General features: G+C 52.0%; 1 protein-coding gene across 3 annotated transcripts; it reads right to left on the bottom strand.

Moving 5' to 3' along the window:
- Nucleotides 1–457: 457 nt before the first annotated feature.
- GTSE1 (G2 and S-phase expressed 1) lies at nt 458–25,439 on the bottom strand. 3 transcript variants are annotated; one of them, XM_036867499.1, is made up of 12 exons: nt 25,403–25,439; nt 24,842–24,941; nt 18,401–18,458; nt 17,674–18,298; nt 14,921–15,091; nt 13,995–14,118; nt 11,985–12,359; nt 6,160–6,232; nt 3,685–3,915; nt 2,100–2,304; nt 1,428–1,631; nt 458–951 (listed from the first exon to the last, which is right to left on the bottom strand). In XM_036867499.1, exons 2-12 carry the CDS (start codon nt 24,861–24,863, stop codon nt 868–870), a joined length of 2,172 nt encoding a protein of 723 aa, XP_036723394.1. In that variant the 5' UTR covers nt 24,864–24,941; nt 25,403–25,439; the 3' UTR covers nt 458–867. The 3 variants fall into 3 exon arrangements, with proteins under 3 accessions (XP_036723394.1, XP_036723396.1, XP_036723393.1); XM_036867498.1 differs by having other exon boundaries at nt 459–951; nt 1,419–1,631; XM_036867501.1 differs by lacking the exon at nt 3,685–3,915 and having other exon boundaries at nt 1,419–1,631.
- Between the last annotated feature and the right edge of the window lie 211 nt (nt 25,440–25,650).

The raw sequence follows: 25,650 nt of genomic DNA, 5'->3' as shown, positions 1-25,650 counted from the left end.
TACGGATTAGTGGCTTTCAGGCCAGCTAGTTTCTAACAAATGGAAGTTAGAACAGCTGCAGGCAGGGAGTAAGGCTTCCAGTGACCCTGCCGCCCTCCTGGCGCGAGCACCCCCGAGGGGACCGTCCCTCGTACACCTCCTGTCACCTTGGTATCAGATAAGCCCCTCCTCTCCCACGCTTCCCTCTCCATCCGGCACCCCACCTCCCCAGAGCAGCCTCCCCTAAGGTGTGGTCAGTGGCCCATCTCATCGGAGTCACCTGGGCGCCCAGTGAAAGTGCAGATTACCAGGCCTGCCCCGGACCTGAGGGTTGGGGCCTGGGGTCTGCATTTAACCAATTTTTCTTCACACTAAATTTTGAAAATCACTTTTGTAGAAAGAAAGTTTGGATAATATAAATTGTGCATACTGATTAGTAATAAAAATCGCTATGCATGTTTGAAAATCAGGATAATCTTAAACATCAAGATAGGCTTTAATACATTTCATTTATTTTACAATTTAACTTAATCTAGACTATTTAACTTTTCATACACACTTAATTTTAAAAATAGTCACTTGCTATTTTACATACAAAAGGTTCAAAACAAATTCTTCACCTGGAGCGACTGTGGCTCTGCACCCAGTGCGTGAGCGGGGCCGTGAGGACGGAGGATGGAGGCCGTCGGCTGGTGGTGACCTCAGGTGGCCAAACACCCCCCAACCCCACGGCCCCGCTCCAGGCACGGCAGCTTTACTTAGGTTTCTGTTTTGTGTTTCAAGTTTTCCAATACAATTCCTCCTAAAATTTATTTCTGAGGGTGGAAAACCACTTTAGGACTGACTGTTCTTGTAACTTTGAGTGAAATGCAAAGGATTTCATTCCGTTCAGAACTTGAGAAGTGGTGACTCCACGTTTTCCTTGTCAGCCTCGGGGCTCAGCAGGATCAGAGGGGAAGCCAAGTCTATGAGCTGCAGGAGAGAAGCCACAGAGGTGAACGGAGCGCCCACGCCGCCCCTTCCCGGCCCGCAGACCCCGAAGGACTGGTCCCCTGAAGACCACGCTGCCTGCGGCCAGCTCCCTGCGGCTCGGCACCCAACTGCTCGGTGAACCTGGCTCGGGCCCAGTGGAAAGGCACCTTGGCCATCGTGTGTAAGCAGCTGGAGGGAGAAGACGCCAAGTTCCTCAGGCGTTTCTGCTCGCACGGCGCACGTTAAGCACAGGGGGCCCCGGCCCTGGGAGGGCTCCCGGGCGGCTTCCTGCTCTCGACTTGGCGAACCGCGCGCTCACACCGCTAACGGTGAGGCGAGCCAAGCCACGTCGCCCTCAGGAGCCCCAGTGGCCACTCTCCAGGGTCACCGGGACGTGCCTGGGGGAAGAGCAGACCCAACTGAGACCACCCAAGGCCAAAGCCAGCAGGGCCCCCGCCACACCTCACCTGTCCCACCTCGTGGCAGGCGTTGGCCGCAGCCCTCCTGTTGACGCCTGGGCTGTTTGTCAGGAGGTCGACCAGGGGCCCGGTTCCAGACCCCGAAGCCACGCCCGCCTCCGGAGTCTTGCAGAAGTCAATGAGCGGGAGGTCGCCCAGGGGCGTGGCTGCAGCCCGCAGGGTGATGCTAAGTTGATCCAGTTTGACATCCACGAGAAGAGCCTAGGCAAGAAACAAGATTGAAAGGCGACCCTAGCATCTGTTGTCAACCATCTTGGGAAGACGAGTGGGCTCTGCTCAGGTCCCACGCGACCGACAGTTTGGAAACCCAAGGAAGCAGGGCTGGGGTGGGCCAGGTGGGGAGAGGGGCTGCGGTGGGCGAGCACCGACGTCTCCTCCTCACCCGCAGCCCTCCAGCCCGTCCGCCTCCCTCCTGCCAGTGGCCTGCGCTGGAGCTCCCGCTCACCCCCTCCCTGCTGCCCTCCTTCCCACCTCCCACCCTTTGAAACCTGGCCATCTCCGTGGTCGGAGACAGGGGAGACGCAGCCTTTGTCTCCTCCAGAGGTGGGAGGTCCTGACCCCCTCCCTTCGGTGCCGCTGGCACCAGAGGAGCCGGGGTCACAGATGACATTCCGCGGTCACCCGGGGGAGCCCAGGACAACACAAGTCAACGCTGTCTGCTTCTCTCACCTCACTGGGTGTTGCAGCTTCAGGGGGCTGTGCTTCGTCCAGTGCTACTTCCGTGGTGATACTTTTTGAAAAAGTGAAATCACTCTTTTCTGGAGAAAAGTTAAGTGCCTGCGGCAGAGCAGACGCAGGAGGAAAGCTCCCATCCGGGGACCAGTCTGAGGGCCTGGCGGCAGCCCTGCTGTCACCCTCTCTCACTGGTGCAGTTCTGCGGGAGGGAAAAAGGGCATCTCATCAGGACGCTCCCGGCGACGCTCATTTGTTTGGCTGTGACTCGGGAAGACGGTTTTTGGAGAAGCGCTGTCCAGCGGAGAGCGGCCGGCTCTGGCTCCTGCTCCTGCAGGAGGACTGCAAGGTCTCCGGGGTCCCTCTCAGCACCAGCTACCAGTCTGGGTCCCACGTGCCTATTTTACGCCCTTTTCCGTAAGGTATTAAAGAGGAGGGACAAGCGAGGACCACGTGCGGGCGTCCCGCCCAGGATGCCACCTCCTTGGAAGGCCTGGGCCCATGGACAGGTCTGAATGCCCTGGTTACACGCTCTGTGGCGGGGCCGTCCGCATCCACCTGTCACCCTGCAGATATGCTGCCCTGGTGTCTGTTTCCTGTTAGATGGTGCAGGGAGACCTGGCCGGGCCACCACTTCCCGCTGCATCTCCAGGCCCAGGACAGAGTCTGCCACCTGGCGGGCCTCAGACACCTGATGACTCGGAACCGAATTACAGGAGAAAAGCAGCAGTGTCCGTAAATTAATACAGCGTCTTTTCTTTTAAATATTTTAAAGGCTTCATAATAATTTGAAGGAACTTTTCCCTCTGCTGACGCCTGCAAACCTACGACGCACGTGAACGGAGCACTGCGACCGGCCACACACTGGGCCTGTGTCTTACTGTCTGGCGTCCCTTCTCCCCCACGCCACACACAGCCCAGCACTTTCTTTCTCTAGTCTTCTCTGTCCTCACAGAACTAAACAGACACGTACATGCCTGACACCCACTGCTGGCAGGTCTGCGCACTAGCGCCCCCAGCCCTTCCCGACGCTCTGCCACGAGGAGAGACTCGAGGCCTGATGCCGCATGGTGCCCGTTCAGTCTCCTGCACAGACGACGCAGGACCAGGGCCAGCGAGTGGGAGACAGGGCAGAGGCGGGTGGGCAGCGTCCTTCCCCAGGAAGCCTGAGTGTGGCCACCCTGACTGAAACCCTCGAGGGCGAGGCTGGGGGCTCCCCCGGAACCCGGCCACAAGGACGGCTCCTGAGCGTGCAGCTCTGCCCCAGGCCTCCTCCCTGTGGGAGACTCTGGTCTCCCCCAAGCGTGTCACGAGGTCCAGGCATCCTCCTCGCTTGCTCAGGCCTCCGGCCTGGCCCCGGGATGTGACGTCAGGAGAGAAACACAACCAAGGAGCAGGTGGCCTGCCTTCCCCGCAGAGACGCGCCAATGGGAGGGCGTGCAGTGTGGCCAGGCTCCCCCACGGCTGCCGAGAAGCGGTGATGGACCGCAGGCTGGGCGCTTCCTGACCGTGATTTCCCAGCACATGATCGCTCGAGGTTTTATGAATTTGAAACAGACTTAGTGCAGCCTTTAACTCTTACCTCACTGCAGATTTTTTCTGGGGCTCGGAAGAAAGTCGCCGAGCAGACACACGCAGGGGAGAAGCCAGAGCCCTGGGCATAGTTTTAGGGGTCGCCAGGGGCAGGCTGGAGAGTCGACGGCTGGCAGGCGTGGGCAGGGCTGACCTGCGCCCCGTGCTCACGGGGGTCCTCACGCTGCTTACGAGGCTCTGCGACGCTGAGGACCACCTAGCAGGAGTGCTGTGAGCAACCCTAGAAACACCAAAGTCTTAAGCAGAACAAAAAATCTAACAATTCAGCCACGCGCTAACACAGCAGAAAGTCTGTGGTGTCAACGTAGAAGATTCAAGCCACCGAAGCCCATGAGAGCCCTGTCCTCTGAGCAGCGGGTGCTGCCACCGACCCCCCGGGAGCCCTGGCATGGGCTTCGGTTCCTCAGTGCGCCCCTTTGAGGTTCTGATCCAGTGTGGCTGCACATCGTGGGTGGTACCATGAAACGCTCTTCGTGGGAGCTCACAGGGATCTCAAAGTCACCTCTTGCAGGCGTAAGTATTTCCACAAGGAAGTCCAGACCCAGGGTGGGCCCGGCCGGGCACACGAGCGGACAAGCACTCTCCCTGTGTGCACCTGCTCCTGGGTCTAAGGCCCCTGAATCAGGTGTGAACACAGGTGAGTGACCCGGGGCACCGGATACCTGTTTCCCACGCATCTCTCCTTCCCACCCTGGCGATACCTGTGGCTTCACCTGCCAGCGCATCCTGCCTCACTGTCAGTTTGTTTTGTTGTCGATAAAGGAGAGAGGCCAAATAAAGTAAACTGTTATCTTATTAAATAAAATAAAGTCAAGGACCTCCCACCAAGGTGGAGCCCATGGGAGGCCAGATGACACATCTATTATTCATCCAGGACAGTCTGCATGCTCAAGAAGAGTCTAAACGCAAACTTCAACAGCTACCGAAAGACACAGTCACTGCAGGCGCATGGGCAGGAGAGGGGCGCTGTAAGCAAGCTGCCGCGCTCTGCAGACTGCTGGACTCTGCCCCACGTGCTTCACTGCTGAGCCCTGGCAGCTCCACCACCAACTCCAGTGAAAATACAGACAGATACAAACAAATGCAAGCTTCAAAGTAACCCTGGCGGTAGGAACCGCTTCCCTACTGTACGGGTGAGAAGACCGAGGCACGGAGAGGTGAGCCGAGGCCGCCAGTGGCTATCAAGTCTGGGTCTTGCTCTGACCCGCTGTGCATGGCGGGAAGGCGGCTCAGCACGGCTGACACTGTAAGGGGAGCGTCTGGCCCAAGCCCAGGAAGCGCCTCCCAAGTTCACATACAAGGAAATGAAGGCCCAGAGCCACGCAGACTGGCGGACGGCCCAGGCGGGGCTGGGGCAGACCCAGGATTAGGGCCCTGCTCTGGTGCTTGTCTTGCCCATCCCACCCCAGCAAGGTCCGAAGCAGCGCTCCCACCCCGGCCACATGCTGGTGCCAGGACCCCAGCCTTGGGAACAGTGCTCCTGTGCGTCAGAGTGACCTCACTTTTGCCCCGCCCCCAGCTGATGGGCCCAGGCCTGAGCAGCACTGGGCCAGGGTCCCTCCACTGTGACAGCACTCAGAGCTGGGCTGGGGCCCGGTCACCAGAGGGCCAGATGTGTGGGTGGAGCAGCCCACCCCCCTCAGCAGGGGGCAGGAAAGGTGGCAGCAGGAAAGCAGTCAGGGGAGGGGCTGTGAATGACTCCCAGGCGTGCACACGTGTGCGCGCGTGTGTTTTCTTACTGTTTGCAGCACTGCTGTGCTGTGCTTGGTTCCATCCCCACTGGACAGATGGGGAAACCAGGTCGGAACGTTCGGTAGCCTGCACTAGATCTAGAGCACACAGGGGCAGCACCGGGACTCAAACCGGAGTCCGAGTGGCTGAGCCAGGCCAGTGGTCTTCAAATGCGGTGCACGCGCGTCACCCCTGAGACCCCGCAGGCCCAGGGCTCCACCCCAGACCCACGGATTGGAAACTCCGTGGGGGGCTGGGCGGTCTGGCTGGAGAACTGCAGGCTCAGGGCTGAGGAGTGGCACCCCAGCCCCGGAGGCGAGTCTGCGGCTGCCATCACCACGAGGGGCACAAGGGCGGCTCCGAGAGACCAGGCTGAGGCCGGGCGTGCGGAGCCAGGCTGTGGGTTCAGAAGCTAGCAGGGGCCTCAGTCTGTTCTCGTAAGAAAAGAGTGACATGGACACATATACGCTACCAAATGTAAACCAGGTAGCTAGTGGGAAGCAGCCGCATAGCACAGGGAGATCAGCTCGGTGCTCTGTGACCACCTAGGGGGGCGGGATAGGGAGGGTGGGAGAGAGACGCAAGAGGGAGGAGATATGGGGATATATGTATATGTATAGCTGATTCACTTTGTTATAATGCAGAAACTAACACACCATTGTAAAGCAGTTATACTCCAATAAAGAAGTTAAAAAAAAAAAAAAGAGAGAGAGTAAGCAGACTGACTCAGTACCTCTCCACCGACGTGCAGGACTGCGGCCTCTGCGCCCGACAGGACTTTGGTGTCGCACCGTCCAGGGGTTCACCTGAGACGAGAAGGGAAGTGACGGTCAGTCAGATGCGGGGCAGGTGACGCATCCGCCTTCACCAAACAGGCGGTCCTCCTCTAAGTGTCCCATGTTCCCAAGCTGCAGTGAAGACGGCACGTAAAGTAGACGAAGGCCAGACAAGCCAGAGGGAAAACCTTCCGGCCCTGGCGTGTGGGAAGGGACATGTCCTCCCTCCCCGGAGACCCACCGGGCAGGGCTGTGGTGCCCAACCAGCGGGTGCGGAAGAGGAAGAGTCTTGGTCCTTCCACTGCCCTCAGCCTGGCTAATGCCCAGACGGGGACGGAGTGGCCCGAGGGACGAGGCGGCACTCAGCACACGACCCCGTCAGGTCTCCCCGTGAGCCCCGCCTGCAGAAGTGGCGCCAACACGGGGGGTTCCAGGCAGGCCCCACGGAGCCCGCCACCGCCTCGGCTCTCGGGAACCGGGAGGGCACAAGGTCATCTTAGGACGTGACGTTATTTATGTGCCATCTGGCGGTTGATGAGCATTTCTGGGTGTGTGATCTCATCTGGTCACAAGGCAATGACCAGCGGGCTCAGAGGACTGAGCCCCAGGCCGCCATCCACGGGGACCAAGTCCCAGACTCACCCGAGGGCCCCCAAAGCCGCAGGTGCCAGGCCCCCTGGCAGCACCCTGCTGTGTTTTGGAAGCCACGGGCAGAGGCCGACCCCAGCCTCAAAGGGGAAGGCGGCCTGGGTCTCCGAGGAGGCAGGAGAGACCCAGGCCCTGCTCCTGCGGGTACCTCCCCGCCGGCCCCCCATCTCAAACCAACCTGCACCTGCACCCTCGCCCCGTCCTCCCTCTCTGCCCCCGATCCACGTCTCTGTGCCTCTTCGCGGCAAATCTTCTCAAAAGAGCTGCCCGTACATGCTTATCCTCATCTTCCACCTCCTGTTCTTTTCAAAAGTTGATCAGATCAAAGCGATCCACACACCAAAACAAATGAACAGATTCAAAATGGCAGGCTCCAGCCACACCTACCCTATTTCCACCTTGCTTGTTTCCTGAGGTGTCTACCTTCTATCTCTAAATTACATATCCTGCTACTTCCTCGTTTTTCAGAACCTTGAGATGTCATGATACGATCCCAGCTCCCTCACAGCCCCACGGGCCGATCCACGCGGCCGCCCACCCTCCAGGGTTTCCGTTTTGACAGCTGAGTCTAACGGAGCACACAGCCCGTCTTCTCGCAGCGCCCATCCATCCCCTTCCTCGAGTTCATAAGAACTGCCTCCAGGGACTTCCCCGGTGGCCCAGAGGGTAGGACTCCGTGCCCCCAGTGTAGGGGACCCGGGTTCGATCCCTGGTTGGGGAACTAGATCCTGCACGCATGGCACAACTAAGAAGTCCACACGGCACACCGAAGATCCCGCATGCCACAACTAAGACCCAGCACAGCCAAAATAAATAAATATTTTTTAGAAAAGGAAAAAAAACCCAAAAAGAACTGCCTCCATCTTTTGCTGGTTTCTTATTTGGGGGCCTGTGACGAAATGTCCTGCAGCCTCTTCGGGAGCGTTTCCATGCGCTACCGCTTGGGCTCCGAGCCCACACGTTTCCTGGAGGTCTCTCTCCCAGACCGGGCTGGGCCCCTCACTCTCACCGCCTCCTGTGTTGGGTTCCCCCTTTCTCGGGCCCCACAACTTCTTCTTTGCTGCTTCCTCCCTCATCTTAGTGGAAGACTCTTCAGGAGCTTCCAGAGAGTGCACAGGAGGGCAGCTACTTTTGAGGAATTTTAGATTATTCAAGTACCCTTATTACACCCCAGTCAGCCAAGGCTTAGCCCAGGGCCCGAGTCCGAAGGGCTGGAAATTACTCCCTCCCGGAGCTGCAGGTGCTGTTCCCTCCAAGTAGCTTCTGACCCACAGAGACGCCTGCCGGTCCCCCGGGTCTCCGTCCCTTGTGTGGCTCCTGGAAGCAGTCACGGTAAATGACACTCCGTCCCAGGAGTGTTTTCAGAAAGTTGTACCCTAAAGGCTCTGCTGCAGGCTCTGTTCACACTGTCCCCACGTCTCCTCTGCAATGACAGCTAGTGTCACACGGCAGCCAGAGCAAGCGGCCACCACACGGGCAGAGGTGCACGTACTCAGCAGCAGGGCCGTGCCTGCAGCCTGGCAGTGCAGACGTCGTGGGAACCGTTCGGCCCAGGACAAATGACGGAAGGTGTGCCTGCTGTGGACCTGACGCTGCGAAGCAACAGGAACGGCCTGGCGAAGCGAGCGTGCGGATGTCAGAAGGGCCGAGGGGCTGAGGGCCCAGCCCGGGCGGCGGAGGGTAGGAGTCCTGTGGCTGCACGCAGCTGACGGCTCGGGGGGGGCACCAGTCGGCAGCCAGGCAGCGGCTGCACCTCGGCCAGGGGTGCGTCGGGCTCCGGGCGTTTGAGAAGAGGGAGCAAACGCTGCTGAGCACAGTTCCCGGGCCCTGTGCCAGCGGCTGCCCCGAAGACCCCGTCTGTAGGGCGTCCGTGTCTGCAAACACACCAGGCTCTCCGCGGCGGAAAGCTAAGCTTCACCTGCAGCTGCGGCTGCTCCTCTGAGGCCCAAGCTCACACCCGGCCCACGGAGCCCGCGGGTGCTGCACACTCCACAGGTCCACACTGGACGGCCGGTCTCCGCCCCGAGCTGCTCTCCCTCCGGCCCTCCATCACCACGGTGCTCCCGCCGAAGCCTCGTGGTCACTCTGAGTCCCCGTGGCCACATTCCCTCCTGGTCTCCCAGAGCGTCCCCAGGTCGGAGCCCTTCTCACCTCTGCTGCCACCACCTCCGGGATCTCTCATCTGGACCCCAGCCAGGCGTGCACGTGGTCCTCCCTGCTCCCACTCTGGCCACAGGGCCTGTCTCTCCCTCTGCTGAGGGATCTGTCGAAGGTCATGTTCCTCCCTGCTCAGACCCTCACAGGCACCCCCTCTTGCACGGGTACGCCGACGGCCGCCTCCATGCAGGGCCCACGCAAGCTGGCCTCTGACTGCCTCTCCGTCTCCGTCTCTTCTCACCCTTCTCCTCGCTCACTAACGGGGCTGAGGTTGCTGGTTTTGATCAGTATCTGCTCCCCTCTTCTTAGAAAGACATTTTAGCTGAGTGTAGGAAAGACCCCATACCTTAGCATCGCCTGCAGGTACGTGTGGTCACGTGACTAAGTCCCGAGCTATGACTTCTGCAGAAGGAAGTGGCATGTGCAACTTCCAGTAAGTATCCTTGGAAGGTAGGGCTTTGTTCTTCTTCACCTATTTCATCTTTCCTGCTGGTAGGTGTGAGGGCTGGAGCTGGTGCAGCCATACTAGATCATGAGGAAGAGAAGCTAATCATGGCAAAACAAGATGGAAGAGGCCCGGATTCCTAACACAAGGAGAGCCATAGCAGCTCTGGAAAATCTACGTAGACTTTCATGTGAGAGGGAACTAAACATCTATCTTGATTAAAACCAACGCTATTTTGGGCTTGTAGCAGAATCTAATCCTAACTTAACTACGTCCCTACCACTCCAGCCTTCGTTCTGTTTTCAGAACTTGTCCAGCATCTTTCTGCCTCAGGATCTTTGCACTTGCCGTTTCCTGCCTGGACCGTTCTCCCTCTGGCTTTTCTAATGGCTGCCTTCTCCTCATGCTTCAGATCTCAGCTCAATGTCACCTCCTGAGGGAGCCTGCACTGACCATCTAAGCTTAAAGAACCCCTCTATCTAAATTCCTCCCCATCCTCTTTTATTCACTTATGATCTGAAAGTATACTTATTTGACATTTCTTATCTTTTACTCTTAATATGTACGTTCCACGAGTAGGATATCTGTCTTACCATTACATCCCTTATACCTAAAAGAGTGCCCAGCACTGGACAACGCTCCAAAGAACGGCTCATTCTTACATAGGCAGTAACTCAAGTGAGGTTGTCAGGTGTTAAAGGCCACCTGTACTGGCCAGTGAAGCCGACAACTTCAAAATATTCAAGCCACTAGAAGGCATGTGTTTGAGAGAGGAGGCCAGAGCTGTCCTCCCCCTTCATCAGCTCCATGCAACTCCCTGCGTTGTACACATTTATCAGATTAATTCACCTTGACCAAACGCCCCGCCTAATACTTGCCGGACACCATGCAGGGCTTTCTGCCTGGTGGCACTGCCAGGATGCCAGGGCAGGTGGGGAGAGCCCAAGGAGGCTGGAACTGGAGGGGCAGAGTACTAGAGAGGAGGGAGCTACACAGAGAGAAGGAGCTCTGGAAACCTGAGCGGGACCCCGAGTCCTCGCTGCATAGCGAGCAGCAGCATGCACGTGGGGCAGGACCCCAGAACAGACAAGAACCCCCACTAGGAACGCTGCCACCGTCACACGGGGCTGCGAAACACACCAACTGGCCGGAGTGGACGCCTCGTGGACACAGCACACTCAGGAGATGCTCAGAAAGGCCACACGTTAGTTGCAGGGCTAAACTATCCCAAGAGTAAAGGCCAAGACCTGCCCCATCAAAGCTCTAAAAGAAGCCCCGAAAGGATCAAGTTCTCCTGAAATTTAACTGCCTGCCAAAGCAAAATTCAACTTCTTAAAGAAAGACAACAAAGTCCAGACATACAAAAATATAAAATTTATGATGTCTAGCAAACAACAAAAAATTATTGGGATGAATTGGGAGACTGGGATTGACATATATACACTATTGATACTATGTATAAGATATAGACAACTAATGAAAACCTACTGTATAGCACAGGGAACTCTACTCAGTGCTCTGAGGTGACCTAAATGAGAAGGAAATCCAAAAAAGAGAGGATATATGTATACGTAGAGCTGATTCACTTTGCTGTACAGTATAAACTAATACAATATTGTAAAGCAACTATACTCCAATTAAAAAAAAAATTTTTTTTTAAAAAGGTGTATCTATAAACATTAAAAACAAAATTATTAAGCATGTGAAGAAGCAGGAAAATGTGACCATAACCAGGAAAAAATTAGTCGATAGAAACAGACCCAAAATGACGGGGAAGATGGAATTAGAAGAAACAGACTTTAGAACAATCATTATAAATATGTTCAAGAATTCAAAGGAAAACATAAACACCATGAGGACAAAAATGGGGAAACTATAATGTCAGAAATGAAAATTTAACTGGATGGGCTTAAGAGCAGATTAGACACACTGCAGAAAAAGCTGTGTACACGTGGGGACGAGACGGTAGAAACTATCAGAACTGAACCACAAGACAAGAGGCCGGGGTGGTGCGGGGAAAAACAAAGCTTCGGTGACCTAAATGACAACATACAGAGGCCTACAACACAGGTAACTAGAGTCCCAGGAAATGAGGGGAAGCAAGAAAAAATACTTGAAGGAATAACGGACACATTTTTTCCAGATTTGATTAAAAATATCAACCCACAGATCAAAGTAGCTCAAGAACTCCCAAGGAGGATAAACACAAAGAAAGCCATATGAAAATACCTAATAATCGACACGCTGAAAATAACAAGAGAAAATCTTAAGAGCAGCCGTGCAACAATGATATGTTACGTAGAGGGGAGGAATATAATATAAGGTAAGAAATTCACTGAATTATCCAACACAAAGAAAATTAGAAGACATATATAAAGTGCTTTAAGTAAAATGAAAGCAAAGAAACCACCATCACCAAAACCAACAATTTTTTAAATTTTAAATATAATTCGTTCAATATCTTAAAAACACATTAAAAAAATAAATAAAAATAAAAGAATAAAAACACACTAAAGTTCATCTATTACTTACCAGTAGAACACTTAGGAATTTTAAAGTGATTTGTAGGGGAAGGCATAGCCTTTGTCTTGGAATTCAGACGGGAATCACCCCGTCTTGTACTCCCAGTCTTATTCATTTGAGAAGATTGTGACAAACTGAGATGAGAGTTCAGCCCGGGGCCTCCCTGTCCTGGAGTCTGGGGTTGGGTGAGAGCCGCTCTGGTGGGCGCCCTGGGCTGCTCCGCAGTCGACTCAGCAACTCCGGGCCTCTGGCTCTGCCTGCAGGACATGCCTGCAGGGCCCGGCTGCAGACACAGCCGCGGCAGGGCAAGTCCTGTTCTGCCCGACTGGCTGGTGTTTGACTGGGAACTGTCCACAGGAATGCTTGGACGTTCCCTTGGCTTAGCTGGAAGAGGAGACACAAAATCTGGTTATCACTCAAGCTGATGTTACTTTTAAATTATAAAGTTATTTCTCTCTCTCTGACACACACACACACACACACACACACAAGATATGCTAACCTACCTTAAAATATTTTCAAATGAGGAAAATTACTTATTTCTATCATGGTGATTTCCGTATTAAAAAAAAATACGACATATGAACAATATTCTGTATGTCCATCAGGCAACATCCTCAAACACGGGACAACCCAGATTGCTCGTGGCTTAGCTGAGTGTAGTCTCAGGCGGCAATTCTGGACACAGTTACCAAGATGCATATAAAGATACATAAGTTCAAGCTCTCCTATCTTCATTGATTATGTCGACAGCAGAAAACTACCCTAGCCGAACAGGTGAAAATGGATGGTCTAGACACGTGCCCCACCTGGCCAGTCAGGGAGGTGGGGAGGGAAACATGAAGAGAAGACAATCCTTACTGGTCGGTTCCTTTAAATCACAAGGAAGTTAGGTCACATCAATTAGGAGCGCTACTTAAATCAGCAGAACAGATAAACTAGGGTGAAAATACTCAGCTGCCAGTATACGCAACACAGAGCTCAACCTGGTAAAAGGTTCTTAAGAGAAATTTCAGAGAATGACTGAAGCCACAGCTCATGTGACACCGTGCGTAACAGTTTCACCATGCTCTCCCCATCACACTGTCGAATCTGACCCTGGTGATTTTGCTACGCACAACAGAGAAATATACACTCACCAGAAGCCTCCCCTCAATCTGTCTCAGCCTTTCCCAGAGGCAGGATCAGAAATCGTAAACAAAAATGGTGCTGATGCCCTGAACCATTACAGCAAAACAGACCTCACAGCACCTAACATACTGGAACTCTTTTTCACTGAACACATGCCACATGCGAGACACAGGAATGGGACTTTACGTGGTTCTTGTAAGGCCCACAAGGACACCGTGTGGGAGGTGTCATCCTCTCAGTTTGTAAAGATACACAAACAACTTAAGTTCTCTTAACCACCAACTGACAGGATTCCAAATCAGATCAGTCTCATTCAGGAGTTTAGACTTTTCACATTTTGTATACAAAATGCACACCGTGCTGCTTAGCCTATGGTCAGAGTCTACACAGCAAATATAATTTGAGGAGAGTTTAGTCCTAAAGAGCAGGAAGTCGAATGCCTTTCCCCAAAGCCTACTAGGGTTTCTCCCCTTTACCGCTAGATGGCACCCTTGGCTTGGAAAGATTAACAAGTAGCTTGAATTTAAACAGGTTTGGGAGTACAGATTTAAATAAACACGCAGGAGTTACAGGGGTCCTATGCCCTAGACTATCTGCAACAGCCCTACTTTAAAAAAATCTGTGTCTAATCACATGACTGAGGCTGGCCTCAGTGTCCTTCCAGGGCCGCTGGCACCAGGAGAGTGTGCCCACTCTGTGACTGCTTACCCTACCCTGAACTAGGACTGCCCATCAGAGGCATGCCCCTCGGAGGAGGGGAAGCACCTTGAGGACAGGGAGCCCAACAGTCTCCCCTGCCCCAGACCACAGCAAGCCTTCCAGAACCTTCTGCTAAGTGGTTCTGTGACAAGTCTGGCAGGAATGGACAGCGCTCAGGGCCGGCCTTACCTCTGCCAGCCGCTGGAGAAGCACACACGCTGGCACTCACTCCCGAGACGGACCCTGAGGAGGACTTTCTTGCAAGACTGCCAGCACATCCAGGTGGTTTTAACATGGTTTTCTTCAGCCCAGACTAAAACAAAGACTTCATTACTACCCATGGCTTATTACTGCAAAAGTGGGGTTTTTAAATGGCTTTTAATAGTTTACAAATTGTCTTGAATTTAAGGAAGAAAAAGGTCAAGCAGTACTTCCCACAGAGTGGCCGACAAAGCCCTGCATGAGGAACTCCTGGCAGCCTGCTTACGGCTCATCTGGGGCCTGGACCCTGGCCTACGGAGTCAACAGCTGCGGGGCCCAGCACTGGGCAGCCTTAACGAGTACCACCAGTGATGTGGCACTTTTCACAAGCACACACAGATCAACGCTGGAAAATAAACAGCAAAGATGTGGACGGTAGTCCCCATGCCTGTGAGGGGCTGCAGTTTTCAAAGCACCGACGTTCCATCTCCTCGGTGCACGGACGCAGTGAGGGAGACCCTGTGCTCAGAGGGGCTGACGTTCCTCAGTCCATTCGGCTCCCCGGGGGCAGAGGCCGGCCCCTCACGCATGCCAGGCCTGTGTGCCCTGCATTTCGCCAAGCTGCCTCTCCTGTTTTCAGCAGGGTCCTATTTTCAACCTCCCTAACCTTGATTTTAATCAAGACGCGTTCCCACATGGGGGACTTCCCTGGAGGTCCAGAGGTTAAGACTCTGCGCTCCCACCGTAGGGGGCCCGGGTTCGATCCCTGGTCAGGGAACTAAGATCCCATGTGCCGCATGGCGCGGCCTGAAAAAAAAAAAAAAAAAAAAAAAAGACACGTCCCCGGTATACAAAGCAGCCCCTTATTCCCTTCGACCACAGGCCAAAGCCCCCCTCGGCACTGGCCAACCCACCTTGTTTGGAACAGGGAGCGACCGCTTGCCTTGGACCACGTGGTTTCCACCGGCTGGCAAGCTGGCGACGTCCCGGGCGGCACGGGGCTTGTCGGGGGGCACGCTGCTGTGGGAATCCTTCTCATTTAGGATTTTCATCCTGGAAGGACTAGCTGGTTTCTCTTTCACGGGCTGAAAAATTGTAAATTGAAACGTGAGAACCCTCTAGTCTTTCACAACGTACAGACACACGAAGGCTTCAGTTAGAGCACCCGCAGCCACCACCCATCTCCCGACACACGGTCCTCAATTCAGCCCCTGGATGGAAAGGAATACGGCGGTTCACTTCCTCCGGCAAATTACCAGACGGAATGGCGATGGAGCTGGCTTCCTCACTGAACACAGGGCAAAATAATACCAGGACAGACCATCAGTAGGAGGAGCTCCTCTAGAGCTCCCCCTCGGTCAGGATTCGTATTTAAGGGTGATAATGAGGAAACTGGTCCCAGTTACATAAAGTTTAAAATGCTGTACAGAACGGAATCATTCATTAAATGGTCATGCCCTCTACCAGAGGGGCTGCTTAACTGGAATAAATCTTCATCTAGGACTGAAAGCCATTTTTCTTTGGCGAGCAGAGTCCAACAGAGAATAAATTCCTGACATTCAGGTACAAGGGCATTCGTGGAACAAATCCACGCTTACACAAATAACCCCTCATATCAAGAAGACTTCGTAAGAAGCAAAAGAAGCTCATAAAGCACTTTCTCTTTCCTTTACATCATTTTTAAAATTGAGACATACTTCACATAACATAAAATTCACCATTTTAAAGCATACATTTCAGTGGTTTTTAGTATACTCTGTGCTGTGCAACCAGTTACAATGTAACTTTAGATCATTTTTGTTGCTCCTAAAAGAAACTCATGACCGTTAGCAGTCACTCCGCACTCCTCCAACCTCCCAGCCCAGACAACCACAGATGTACTGTCTCTAGAACATGACTTGCCTATTACGGTCACTTCCTGTAAATGAGATCATATATGGGACCTTCTGCGTCTGGCTTCTTTCACTGACCTAGTTCCCCAGGGTCATCTGTATGTAGCATGTGTAAGTCCTCCATTTCTTCATGGCTAAAAATATTCCATGTATGGAGAGACCACACTTCCCTTATCCATTCATCAGCTGATGGGCATCTGGGTTGTTACTGATTTTTGGTTATTATGGATAATGCTGCTATGAGCATTGCTGCACAGGTTTTTGCATGGACATACGTTTTCAGTTTTCTTGAGAATATGCCAAAGTGTGGAAATTGCTGGGTCATGTGATAATTGTGTTTAACTTTTCCAGGAACTGCCAAACTGTTTCCACAGTGGCTGCACCACTGCACAGTCCCGTGAGTGATGCACATCCTCACCAACACTTGTTATTTTGTTTTTTCTCCCAACTACGGCCATCCTAGCAGCTGCCTTGCAAAGACACTTCTAAATAGTACAATCAAGTGGTCCAGCTGTGTCTAGAGGCGATCCTCACAGGGGTGACGTGTGTCAGTCACTCCGGATGTGAATGACTCTCCCCACAGAAACAATGTGGGGAGTGATGGGGGTGCCCAAGGGAGCTCAAACGCTGCCCAGGGGTCCAGCTAACACCTCACTGACCAAAAACTCAGCTCTCTGGCAATAGAGCACTACTTAGGACCAGGAAAATAAAAGGACCCAGAAGAAGCAAAATTATACCCCAACTCCCTGTCCTGAGTCCACGTGTTACACACACAAATCCGGGCCCAAGTCCACGTGTTACACACAGAACCACGTTGCTTTCATTCTAGAAACATCACTTCAGAAATTTACATCCAAATGATTTCCAGACAGAGGAGTTTGCATGATTAAAGGAGCAGTCTCAGCCCTGGGGAAGCAATGGCCGCACACCCCGCTGGTGCAGGGCTCTGCAGGCCAGACCCACTTTCAGCTTGGTTCAATTCTGGGTTCTGATAGCAGGGAGTCATGTGGTTCAGGAGATGTGCTTGTAGAGGGAAACGATTTTCTAGGCCCTTGCTGGGTGTTCTGCGTTGATCTAAACCTGCTAACAACCCCACAAAGCATCACTCCTCTCTAACTGGCTCGGAGAGCTGAAGCCCGTCGCGAGGGCAGCGGAGCTGGGAAAGGGAGCAGGGCAGGCTCCAAGCTGCTCCGCCCTGAGGCAAACCCAGGAGGCAGCTGTAATCTGACACCCACCCTCTGCTGCCCCAGAGCCCTCCCACAAGAGCCGCTAGGACCCCTGCTTCCCAGAGATGGCTGGCCGTACCCCAAAGGCACACAAGTCCACTGCCACCTCCCAAGGCAGCGCATCCACTCGTGCCTGGGAGGGAACAATCTAAACTCAGTCATGGTTAAGGAGGGAGACCAGTGGCCATTCCCGGAGGGGGGATTTTTGGAAGAAGTTGCTTGTTAACGCCCATAAAATCCCTAACGGGCGGAATGTCCAGTGCTGTAACAAAGCAGAAGGAAAGATCGCAAACAGAATTGAGCAGGAGGTGTTTCTAAGTCCCCACAGTAGCGAGGCAGCCCTACCCACGGCGCCCCAAGCCCAGCTCCCACACCACTGGCACTGCTCCTCCTGGACCCTCCCTGCCTACGCTTCGGAGCCCTCAGAGCAGCTACATTCCCAGGCTCCTCCCCGTAACGGTTTCTGCTCTAGGGCATAAACCAAGAGGGCTCAGAAGCAAGGCAGCGGCTGGTTCCCCAGATAAACGTGCTGCTGGGGGTCGCGGCTACCTTCTCCAGGGCCGAGGGAATGCTTTTTCCTCTAAGAGACGAGGCTCGGGGCGGCAGCAGTTTGCTGGTGGCCTTCTTCTGCGTGCCAGCCTGGCCCGGAGGGTGAGCAGCACTTGGCTCCGCTGGCAAATAAGAGCACGAGGCGCGCGGTGGCCCTGGTGTCCAGGGGCGGCTCGCCTGGGCAGGAGCAGCCGGCAGGGCCGCGCCCGAGGGCGGCTGGGTGCCCCAGGGCGGCGGTCCCCTCGAGGGGCTGTCCGACAGGTGGTACGTCTCCCTCTTCAGTGACTTGGGGCTTTTCTTCACTTCATTTTCTCTCTCAAAGAGGTTTATTTTTAGTTTTGATTCCTGTATGAATCCGTCCACTCCCTGGCTCCCAGCGTCTTCGGGCTTGGCGGCTGGGGCCGCCCTGGTTTTGCCGTTGCTTTGTATCTGTAAGGCCAGTAGGTGAGCTTCTTTATAAACTTCCACAAAGTTTTCCCCAGTCAGAGGACTCCAAGTGAAGGGACTTTCAGATGCTGGCAAAGGAGGTTCTTCAGGAATGTGATGATTTAATTCTAAGCTGGCAGCAATACATCTTTCTTTATGGCCAACAGGTCCAAGAAAGACTTCATCATCTTCATTGGCACTATTTTAACAGAAAAGGATTATTAATAACACGGGCATTTAAATGAAAGACTTCACTGAACGTGGTTATACAAAGGCAAGGGAAGAAAACTCATTTGTTTACCTTGAGGAAGATAATGAGAGATCAAAGTCAAACTTTTCATCAGCCAAAAGAAGAATATCTGCGGAGGAAAAAGTCAGTCGTTATTTTAGGGATGGGACTGATAACGAGAAAACATCACCATAGTCTCTATAGCTGTCAAAACTATTTTGAAATCTCACTTCCAAAAGTGTGACATCATGATTTTAATAGCCACATTTTCTTAAGGGGCGTTAGATTATCTTATTTTTTCCATTTCCTTTTAAAAATAGCATCAGCCATTCTGTGTTTGCTAAGCTGCCACCAAAGCCTAAGTCCTTATTTTTCAGCCCTTACTTTAAAGATATAATCTAAAATGCATTGGAATAGCTTTGCAAGACTAGGTAAGTCGTTTTCTGGTACAGAACATTTTCAAAAGACCAGCTGCCTCAGCTCCCCTAGAATTAAATTCCCCATTACAAAGTGCACCTAGTCCTCTTTCAAAAGCAAATTCAGCGCTACTCAAGCGCACGGCAGGGCTCCATGCGTATCTGTTGACTGTCGCCTCTCCTTGGAGCTCATCCTGAACGCCCAGATAAAACTGCTCCTCGTGCCCTGGAGGCCTTCCCCGGCCCGGCCTGTCCACCAGCCTCCCTCCACTGACAGACCACCGGCTCTGGGGTAGCGGGTCCCTCGGCTGGGACAGCCGCTCGCTCCTCCAGCTCCACACCCAACTCCGCTCCTGCCCTCCCCCAGGGCCCCTGCAGCCCCCGGACCTGACCTCTGCCTTAGCATCCCTATCCTGTAGATGTCTCTCACCACCGACTGTAAGCTCCCCCGAGACAGCAAACGCCTAATACTCTCCCAAACTCCCCAGTGTCCAGCTAAGGGCCTGGACTCTCAGCCAATATTTATCAAAATGCAGTAAACTGGCATTTCAATATTATAAGCTTCATATACCACTTTCACAAATCTTACTTTATTTGATCCTAATAAACAATGCACCATGCTTATCAAAACCATAAAATTTTAAAATATACTGATAGCCTAATTAGGTCCTACTTAGTCAATTCAATTAATCCTAACTACCTAATCAAGGAAAAGGTAGAAAGCACAATTGCACAAAAGAAATAAAGAGAAACAGAGAAAGAGATTAAAAGATTCATAAGCTAGTTTGCTCAACTCTGTGCACGTAAACCTAAGAATTTGGCTGACAGAGATAATGTTCTGGGAAATAGAATATTTTTTGTATTTAAATGATTAAAATCGATTTATTTACAAACCTGACTCCAAAAGAAAAAAAAAAAAATCTTAATAGTTCAATTATCACAAAATAACTGGAGAAATTTATTAAAGAGCTATTCTCCCCAAAAAAGCACAAGTCCTAGATAGTTTTGCAGGATGATTCTATCAAATCTTTCAAGAATACGTCATTCCAAAACCATTTATACTGCTCCAAAGGACAGGAAAAGAGAAACCTTCCAGCTTGCGTCTATCAAGCAAGCACAGCCATACCAAAAACCTACAAAGTTTGCTCCATAAAGAAAACTAAGGACTTGGCTTGTGTCAACATAAAAATCCTAAATAGGGATATTTGCAAACAGAACCCAGCAACACATTAAGAGTCGTTGATGATGACTCTGTCATGACCCAGTGAGGTTCAGCCAGGACCTCAGGGCTGCAGGACAGTTTAATTTCACACAATCTAGTAGCATGATCCCATTACTAGGCCTAAGCGGGAAGCCAGGGTCATCTCCACGTACACTGACAAGGCACATGACAAAACGCAACATACACTGTTGACTTTAAAGGAACTATAAAGAAAGTAATAGACATATTTTATCATATAAGGAAGTACCCATCTCAACCCAAAAGCCAAAATTAGATTTAATGGGATACCATCAGAAGCATTCCTCCTAAAGCCAGGAGCAAATATATATTATCAGTTAGGATAGATTAACTTATGCTGAAATAACAAACAATCCCCAAATCTCAGGTGGCTTATAAGAGCAAAGCTGTATTTCTCACTCAAGCTGTCTGCCAGGGCCCCATTCCATGTCCCCCTCACTCCAGAACCCAGGCTGACGGAGCCTCCACCAGCTGGTGGAGCACTGCTGGTCTTCAGGGCAGAAGAAAGGGGAAATAGTAAATTCCACGTTGGGTCTAAAAGACCTACAAGTGACACATAACATTCCCCTGTCACTGGACATCTGAGGCAAATCCAACTTTAAGTGGGCAGGGAAGTACAATTCTACCATGTATCCAAGAGGAAAAAAAAAAGCAGAAATAACTGATGAACAGCACTACTGACTACCATCTACACATAAATTAAGCAGCAAGCCCACATCAGGCTTAATGGAAAACTACAGAAGAAATTTCTTTAAAGCTGGGAACATGGCAAGGCATCTACTGTCAAAATTCTTAACATTATTTTGGATGCACTAACCAATACAATTAGACAAAGGAAAGAATTTGGAGGTTAAAATTACCACAGTGCACCGATGTTATGATTATAGACACAAGAAAAATCAAGAAAAATCAACTAAAAACTATTATAAATTGTAAATGGATAAAAGCACATGGCTGACAAAATTATTACACAACAATCAACAGCTTTCAGGACATCCCTGGTGGTCCAGTGTTTAAGACTCCGCACTCCCAATGCAGGCGGCACGGGTTTGATCCCTGGTCCGGGAGCTAAGATCCCACATGCTGCACGGCACAGCCACAAAAAACAAACAAACGAACGACAGCTTTCACATCTAAAAAGAACAGAAGATACAGTGGAAGAAAAGACCTCATTTACTGTAGCACCAAGGAAATGCAAAACACCTATGAACAAACCTAACAAGAAATATGCAACATGGATATAAAAAAAAGCTGAGTATATCATAAAGGTAACACATCAAATAAAAGGGGAAAGTGGATTATTCAGTTAATGGTATTGAGATAAACTTGATAACCTTTTTTGGGGGGGGAAATATATGTATCTAAAGTTTGATCCATACCTAATACCATACCAGGACAAATTCCAAGTAAGTCAAAGACTTAATTGAAAAAACGAAACCCTAAGGGAACAAGAAACCATGGGGAAATCACTTTATAACCTGGTGTGCAGAGGTCTAACTATGATACCAAACTGGAAGCCATAAAACAAAAAGTTGACAGTCCAAGATATTAATAATTTAACATCTCTGCATGGCAAAAATCACCATGAGCAAAGTTAAAAGAAACAAGCAGGGAAGAGGACATGTGCAGCTCACATCACGAAGGGCCGACTGGTGAACAGTGCTACAAACTGTAAGAAAACAACTAAGGCAGAACGGAAGAACACACCAAGGATATGAACAGAGGAAATTTACGGGAGATAAAATGAAATGTTCTTAAATATATGACCAGAAGTCCGGCCACACTCAAAAATAAGAGTAATGAAAGATCCTGAGATTCCTGAGATTCCACTTTTCACTTATAAGATTGTTAAAAATCAAAAAGTTTGATTTGTAAATTACTACAGCTCTACAGAGGGTAACCTGGCAGTATCTACTAAGTAAGAAATGCACATACACTTTGACCCAGAAGTCTACCGCTGTCAAGTATCCCATATTATTATTATTATTATTATTATTTTGTTTTTGGCTGCGCTGCACGGCTTGTGTGATCTTAGTTCCCCGACCAGGGATTGAACCCGGGCCCTCAGCAGTGAAAGCGCTGAGTCCTAACCACTGGACCGCCAGGGAATTCCCCCCATGTTATTTATTGCAGCAGCATTTGTTACAGCAAGACACCAGACACAAACTAAATGTTCCCGGATAGCAGACAGAAATACAGCACAGCCCCACAGAGGAATGGAACACTACTTAGGCTCAAAAAAAAAATAGTAACACTTCATATATTGATATACAAAGATCATCAAGATACATTAGGTGCAAAAACCAAGATGCAGGGCAGAGTTCTATATGCTATAGAAAAGGGGGACTCGAAGGACACATGCTGCCTTGCCCTTGCACAAGTTAGGTCTGGACCACCCAGGAGACCGATGACATCAGTGGCCTTCGGAGGTGGTAACTGGGCAGCTGAGGGACAAAAAGGAGATGGAGACATACGCTTCACTTTTTACGTGTCTGAACCTGGGAAGTCATTTTTACCGGTCACTGCTACAGACTTCCACCTGTCTGCTGTGGAGAACGGAATCCCGGACCGGGAGTCCGGGGAAAAGTCTTCTACACCAGTCTCCGCGGCCGGCTCCGAGTGACCTGGCCTGGCTGCCTCGTCCATCCTGCAAACTCGGGCCGCGTGCTCCTGCTCCCCTGGGAGTGCACTGCCCAGTGGGCACACTGAGTGAAAGGCAGTGTGCTGAGGGGCCAGCGTGGAGGTGGGGACACCGCTGAGGAAGTGGCCAGTGGCAGGAGGAGGTGGAAACATAGGTAGGATCAGATCCCAGACAGCGTCCAAGCCACGACAGGCTTTTACTTTAGCCAAAGTGGGACAGGAGCTATTGAAGGGTTTTAAGCAGAAGAGTGATATGCTCTAACTTTTGTGTTTAAAAGGTTACCCTGGGGGCTGTGCACAGTGTATCAGAAAAGAAGCAGATAGTATCTACCAAAATTACAGTGCACACACTGGCCAAAGTGCAAAATATACAAGTAGGTAGGGACTTCCCTGGTGGCACAGTGGTTAAGAGTCCACGCTCCCAATGCAGGGGGCCCTGGTTTGATCCCTGGTCAGGGAACTAGATCCCACATGCCACAACTAAGAGTTCACATGCTGCAACTAAGGAGCCCACGTGCCGCAACTAAGACCCGGCACAACCAAATAAATAAATAAATAAATAAATATTAAAGAATAAAATAAAATAAATACTTATGAATAAATATTAAAAAAACAAACAAACAAAAAAGTAGGTGGAGGTGAGTTAACATGGCTGAGACCAAGGTGGTGGCATTTGGGTGGAACTGGAAAGAGGTAGATGGATCCAAGCTATATGGTGGAAATCACAGTAACTGATGATTGAACGAATGTGGCAGCTTCACAACTTTCACAGCTGGGTGAACGGAGAGGCAATTTACTTCCATTAGAAAGACAAAGAGCCTGCTAAGAATAGGGTGGGAGGGGGGGACCTGCTGAGTTAAGAGGTGGGAGACATTTACGTGAAGATGCCAATTACAATGGCAGGTGAACACACAAGTCCAGAGCTCAGAGGAGAGGCTGCGCTCAAGACAAAATGTGGGCACCACCAGAAAGGAGAATGGATTTAAAGCCATGGGACTGTCCGAGAACCTGTGGGGGGAAGTACAAAGAGACCCCAGACCAGGTCCCGGAGAGAGAGGAAGAGAAATCTGCAAAGAGATGGAAGTACACCAGCCAGGGAGGCAGGAGGAAAACCAAGATGCCTCAGAAGCCAAGCAAGGAAAGTTTCCGGAAGGAGAAAAGGTCAAAGGTTACTGAGAAGACAGAAAAATGAGAGCAGATTTGGCAACACGGATGTCCTCAGTGACGGATAAAGGCAGCTTGAGTGGAGTGTTGGGGCAGAGGGGGTTGGCAGGGGTTGAAGGATGTGAAAAAATAGTGAAACAAATACAGAAGGTTCTTGAAGTCTGGCTCTGAATGAGGCACATGGCAGTGGAGAGGGAGCGGAGGATATGGGACAAGTCAGATAACAGGACCTATTTGCACGTCGATGATGAGCATGAGTTAATAGACAGGCAAAAAAGGATGCGAAGGGAGGGTGACAGAGGGGTGAAGGCCTCAGGAAGCGGCAACGGGGATTCAGCGGGCACGTGGAAGGGCCTCGGAGGGGGGACAGAAGAGGAAGGGGGAGAAGACTGCAGCAGCAAATACTGTTCTAGATCCGACGAAGCAGCACTGATGACTGGCATCCTCTAGGATGGTTTTTCTGCAGAATGGAGTAGTTAAGGATACAGGGAGACCCAGTCTACTCGCATGGGTGTTGTGAAGAACAAAGGATAAAGGATGTCAACAGGCTTTAGCAGAAAAAGAGGGCATGGCCCTTAACTCATTCTGTGAGTCCGCTGTCACCTCCACACTCAAACCTGACAGGAACAGGACAAGACAGCAAAGTTACAGGCCAGGCTCACTCACTAACGTGGTGCCCAAGATCCTAAACAAGTCTCAGCCAACAGAAACCAGCAACAAGCCAAAAAAAAAAAAAGGCAACATCACATCCAATTCCACAAATATCCGAGTGCCTATCAAGTGTCAGGCACTGAGGACACTGCAGTAAATAAAACCGACAAGAATCTCTGCTGTGACAGAAGTTAAAACTGGGGGGTAAAGGGAATGTAGAAAAGCGGAAAATAAAGAAGTTAAAGGGATGCAAACTCCTTGAAGACAGGGACCAGGAGTTTAACGGGTGCAGAGCACGGGATGAGCAGTGAACAAATAAACGAGTTCTCGCAGGAGCATTAAATCGACTTGCATCTTCCCTGAGCTCCCCGAACCGACAGCGCAGTAGTGACAGGGACGTACCATCCTTCTTGGGAACCTCCATCTCCGCTTCTCGGGCCAGGCTGGCTGAAGGCACGTCGCTGCCGTCCCCTCCTTGCGCGGCGAGGGCTGTCAGAAGTCACTGCAGGGACCAGAAGCAAGAAGGTGAGCGGGTGTCAGAGCCCAGGCCCCGGGTTCCTCCAGCCGCCGGGAAGCCCCGCAGCGTGGGCCGCTTTAGCTCGGACCGGGCAGAGGGGGCTGGGGGCCGCGCCGGGTCAGGGAGGGACGGGGAGGCCGGCAGAGGCCACCTCAGCCGTAGCCCGAGGCCCTCCGCGACGCACACCCCGGGCCCGCACGCCTCCGGGCCGGGAGCTCTGGGGCGGCGCCGTCCGAGGGAGGCCTGAACGCCCCGGACCCGGACAACCGAACTCCTGGGCTGGACTGCTGGGGGCTTTGGTTTGCCCCCAGGGCGACCCCGTCCTCGCCGCACCGCGCGAGGGGACCCCGCGGCCCCCGGGCCGAGCCCCTGCCGCGCCCGAGTCCCCTGGGACCCCCGGCCCGAGTCGCCCGCCCCGCCTGAGCACCCCGCCGGTGCCCCCTCACCCCGAGCTGCCGCGACGCCCCGGCCGACGCGCCTCCGCCCCGGGTTTAAACGCGCCGCGGCGGACGCGCTACGGGCTGCTCATTGGCCGGTTTGAAAGGCCGCGGCGCCCGGTGCTTCCTGGGGTTTGTAGTCGGAGTCACAGAAGAGGAGCGCGGCGCGCGTGCGCACTGCTTCCGCGCTCTTCGCTTGCCAGAGGTCCGCCCTGGGCCTGCGGTGAGCCCGGAGAGTGGGCAGGGTTCCCTAGGGC

Source organism: Balaenoptera musculus, chromosome 10 (assembly GCF_009873245.2).
Source record: "Balaenoptera musculus isolate JJ_BM4_2016_0621 chromosome 10, mBalMus1.pri.v3, whole genome shotgun sequence".
In the NCBI taxonomy this organism is placed as follows: domain Eukaryota; kingdom Metazoa; phylum Chordata; class Mammalia; order Artiodactyla; family Balaenopteridae; genus Balaenoptera; species Balaenoptera musculus.
This window is presented reverse-complemented; position numbering and strand designations above follow the sequence as displayed.

What these genes read in the sequence shown, in the direction of transcription:
- GTSE1 (XM_036867498.1), bottom strand. Translation starts at nt 24,863, where the DNA reads ATGGAGGTTCCCAAGAAGGATG. An exon ending in TTCTCCAGCGGCTGGCAGAG is followed by an intron (nt 12,360 to 13,994) that starts GTAAGGCCGGCC and finishes CTCCTCTTCCAG; the next exon opens with CTAAGCCAAGGGAACGTCCA. An exon ending in AAGCTGCAACACCCAGTGAG is followed by an intron (nt 1,632 to 2,099) that starts GTGAGAGAAGCA and finishes TTTCTTGCCTAG; the next exon opens with GCTCTTCTCGTGGATGTCAA.